This window comes from Helianthus annuus, chromosome 10 (assembly GCF_002127325.2).
Source record: "Helianthus annuus cultivar XRQ/B chromosome 10, HanXRQr2.0-SUNRISE, whole genome shotgun sequence".
Lineage (NCBI taxonomy): Eukaryota > Viridiplantae > Streptophyta > Magnoliopsida > Asterales > Asteraceae > Helianthus > Helianthus annuus.
The window spans coordinates 11,322,884-11,327,432 of NC_035442.2; the positions used below are offsets into that span (position 1 = coordinate 11,322,884).

The 4,549-nt window shown below is 28.2% G+C and overlaps 1 protein-coding gene across 1 annotated transcript; it reads right to left on the reverse strand.

The window, feature by feature from the left end:
• Window positions 1–1,688: 1,688 nt before the first annotated feature.
• LOC110866473 (clavaminate synthase-like protein At3g21360) lies at window positions 1,689–3,244 on the reverse strand. Its single transcript, XM_035978125.1, has 2 exons — window positions 2,936–3,244; window positions 1,689–1,979 (listed from the first exon to the last, which is right to left on the reverse strand). The coding sequence occupies exons 1-2, from the start codon at window positions 3,242–3,244 to the stop codon at window positions 1,689–1,691; spliced, it is 600 nt and encodes a 199-aa protein (XP_035834018.1).
• Window positions 3,245–4,549: the final 1,305 nt, after the last annotated feature.

The window sequence follows — 4,549 nt, forward strand, 5'->3', positions numbered from 1 at the left end:
ATCGCACAATAACAGGATTGTTACACAAGATCTGCTGTAAGATCGATTAGGCTTATGAAGACTGTTCCACATTACCACCTTTTAATTACATTTATTTTATCACCAAATTATTTTAAGTGTTTAGAAAAGGTTATATAAGTATTACTTAAATGTTTAATAATTATATAATATTATAACTTTTTATAATAAACGATCTTTTGTTAAGTTCGTTCTCTCTCTATAAATATAATATAAAAAATATACTCAATATTATTGTTACTCAATATCATTGTTACTCAATATCATTGTTATAATCTGCTGTCAGATCATATTTTCCAATTATCCTTCAAAACACTCATTTATATGTTTATACTAGGTTAGAACCCCGTGTAATACACGGGTTGAATAAATATAATTTTATATATCAAATAATAAAAAAATATATCTTTAAAAACTTCGTTTATTATACGGGTTGAATAAATGTAATTTTATACACCAAATAATAAAACAATATATCTTTAAAAATCTCGTTTATTACACGGGTTGAATAAATGTAATTTTATATACCAAATAATAAAACAATATATCTTTAAAAATCTCGTTTATTAAATGGGTTAAATAAATGTAATTTTATATATTAAATAATAAAAAAGTTATATCTTTAAGAACCCCGTGTATTGTATGGGTTAAGTAAATTTAATTTTATATAGTAAATAATGAAAAAATTACATTTTTAAGAACCTCATGTATTGTATTGTATGGGTTAAGTACATGTAATTTTATATACCAATCAATAAAAAGTTATATCTTATTATATCTTTATAGACTCTGTATATTATAAAACATTTGAATTAAACTGACAAAATGGCCCAAACCACAGGGACTAAAATGACATTTAACTATTTATATTATAAAAATTTTCTTCTTTTACAAATTAACCTCAACTTTTTTATACTTAACTTTGTTCCCTCATAATTTTCATCTTTCGCATATTTTTGTTTTACGTATTGTAATTAAAAAAGCAAACACTATTTGTGTTATTAATTGCTTGGTGAAACATAGGTGATTTAATTATTATATACGAAAAGCTTCTATGGTATTATTGTACTTACTATGTGTTATAGTCTATGATATTTATGACTATGAGTTACGCGTATAAAGTAATAAACCACTTTCTATAATCAAATTAGAATAATTACCAACATAATGTTGAAAGCTCAATCGATAATTAAAAAGGTTAATTCATGAGAATAAATGAATTCTCAAATTAATTAGATTTATTGATTTTATTATATTTGTTAGTTTAATCATTACTAATATTATCTATAAGAGATGGTCTAATATAATGACAAGTGTCCCTAAAGTGGTTTCTTTTATTATATAGTATAGAAGTATAGATATAGATTTTCAGGCATCCTTTTTAAATTTTAATAATTTTCACATTACCACCTTTTAATTACATTTATTTTATCACCAAATTATTTTAAGTGTTTAGAAAAGGTTATATAAGTATTACTTAAATGTTTAATAATTATATAATATTATAACTTTTTATAATAAACGATCTTTTGTTAAGTTCGTTCTCTCTCTATAAATATAATATAAAAAATATACTCAATATTATTGTTACTCAATATCATTGTTACTCAATATCATTGTTATAATAAACGATCTTTTATTAACTTCACTTGTGTTGCAAGTTATTAGGTTTAGTTAATTAATGGAGTAAGATTAATAAGATTGAACCTTTCATTAGCAACTTTCTTGTCATCTGTCATGTATGTAGACTTCCAACCTCTGCCACCGATGGATGATGATTGGTCGTCGTCTCCCGTTACAATTATAAATTTTAACCCATGCTCCTCCACTTTAGCAACGAACTCGGGTTGCTTTTCTTTCATTTGTTCATACACGATATGACTCAAAACTACAGGCATTTCTCCCTCGCTTTCCAGTTCTTCTTCACAGAAGAAAAATAACTTCGTCGGGAAGTCAGGAAGCTGTTCATTTCACAAGTGAAATTAGATCAAAATAAGTCACATGTGGTCCTAAAATTTATGGACAAATATGTATCACCGATGGCCCGTTATTGACCCACACAACCAACAAATATGACCACAATTCAAAAAAGTAAAATATTTCAAAAATGAAAAATCACCAAACTAGACACTTTTATCAACGTCATTCTAATTTGGTTTTTTTTCCTTGAGATAATTACATTTCTGTTTCTTAAAAATCACTATTTCAGTACATTAATTTAAAATTTACGATTTCAATTCTTGAGGTTTCAATTTTGTAACTATTTCAGCCCACTCACTTTTTTTATTTGAATGGAAATGACGAAATTGCCTTGCACGTGACCTTGGTTTTAAAAATCGAGAGGCGTACAAAAGCGACAATGTCTAAAAATGAGGCGCAAAGCGCAAAAGCGTTGGGCTTTTCGCACCCGAAATGTAGTTATAACTTAGTTTTATATATGATTTTACCTATATGTACAAGCCAAAAACCTATTGTCCAACACTTTCATGCATAAAAACAACATAAAAACACCCAAAATACATAAGGTGCGCGCCTCAGACCTCAAAAAACCCAAAAAATGTGCTTTTCTTGCGCTTTGTGGAAAAAGCGTGCCTTAGGTGCCCTGAGGCGCTAGGGCCTGTGCCTTAGTGCGCCTCGCGCATCAGGCGCACTTTTTAAAACCCAGCACGTGACAAGCACGTGGGCTAACTAACAGAGTAAATTAGACGGTGTTAAGTGAGTGGACTGATAGTTACGAAATTGAAACCACATGGACTGAAAACGCTATTTTTAAACTACTAGACTGAAATAGTGTTTTTTGACAAACAACATGGACGAAAAATGTAACTAACTCTTTTTTTTTCTTTTTACATACGTAAGACATCTCGTGATGGAATGGAATTTTCATCTCGGGGGGACTTTCATTGGCGGTGTAAACCTGGCCAACGACTTTGGTTCGAGTTGCCCGGCCACCAGCGTAGACGAGTTCTGGGTAGCCAAAAGCTTCGACAACGCGATTGAAGTCGCAAGGAGAGGTAACATGGAAGCCTCGGAAAAGAATAACGCCTCTTCGTTGCAGATTAGATTCCAGCCAGGACTTTTCCGCTCTGATAGCATGTTCAAACGCACACAAATTTGCTTCTTCATCATTAGTGTTTGGTGCTAACACTGCAGGGAAGAGAACCCCGTTATCATAAGGTTTTTGCTCAGGTAGTTCTACTTCTTTGAAGAATCTTCCTGTGGTCATTTTCGATATTGTGCACGTCTCTTAAGATCACATGCATATCTATATCTATACTATATAATAAAAGAAACCATTTTTGGGACACTTGTCATCATATTAGGCCATGTCTTATGGATAATTATTATTTTAGTTTAATCTTTTCTAATTAATTATAGATTAATCCTCCTACTAAATATTATTTAGTTTAATTATTACTTTTATATTTATCTATTTACTTAAAATTCAAACTTAGTTATCTAATTTGATATTAGAGTAAATTACGATTTTGGCCTCTTTGATTATATCACTTTTACCCTTTTAGTCCAAAAAGGAATTTTTAACATCTGAGCACTCAACGTCTTTTTTTCTAACCCTTTTGGACCCTAACGTCATTTTTTCTAACCCTTTTGGCCCCTAAAAGTAAAAGGATGGGGTTAGTGTTTGGGTCCAAAAGGATTAGAAAAAAAGACATTGGAGGGTCAGATGTTAAAAGATTCATTTTTTGGCTAAAAGGGTAAAAGTGATATAACCACAGAAGAAAAAATCGTAATTTACTCTTGATATTAACTATATATTTGAACGTTTTGTTTAGTTTGGTATCAAATAAATTTTACGAAACTTAAAATAAAATTAACTAATATTATTTATCATTTCTACATTTACAAGTTATAAATAAATGGTTAAATTTATTGAGATTTCGTTACATTTACAAGTTTTAAATAAAGGGTTAAATTTATTGAGACTTCGTTAACAAATTTTACTACAATATAATAATCTATTTATGTCAATCTAAATATATATCTATACTATACTATATAATAAAACATTAATGTGTGACACTTATCATTCATTGTAAGCATTTATTTTATGATTTTCTCTGTTCACTTCCAAACTTATCTTATATTAATTAAACAAATAAATGAATAATGTGCTAATATTAAATTTCATCCTACCTTAAATTTTGAATACCATTCTTCTATTTTGCTAATAAAATATTATTCTAAAATTTAAATTGTTAATTTAAGATATTTTTAAATAAAACAAATTATTTATCACGAAAACCAAACTTTGTATCAATATATGAAATATTTTTATTTTCATTACTAAAAAATTATTATATCAATTTTATTACATAATTTATAAATCAATTTGTCGGAATTGGTACCACCATTTTATCACTCAAATAGATGCTGATTTGCTTCTTGAATAACATATTTTCTTTTCAAGAACAATCATCACAATCACCATATCCATCGCGTATCGAGTATTATCCATTAGTATATTGAAAGATATGGCTTTTTTATAATTGGTTTATAAAATTAGATTTAT

Coding starts and splice junctions, on each gene's coding strand:
- LOC110866473 (XM_035978125.1), bottom strand. CDS start 3,244: ATGACCACAGGAAGATTCTTCAAAGAAGTAGAACTACCTGAGCAAAAA. Junction 1,980..2,935: donor GAACCAAAGTCGTTGGCCAG/GTTTACACCGCC, acceptor TGAAATGAACAG/CTTCCTGACTTCCCGACGAA.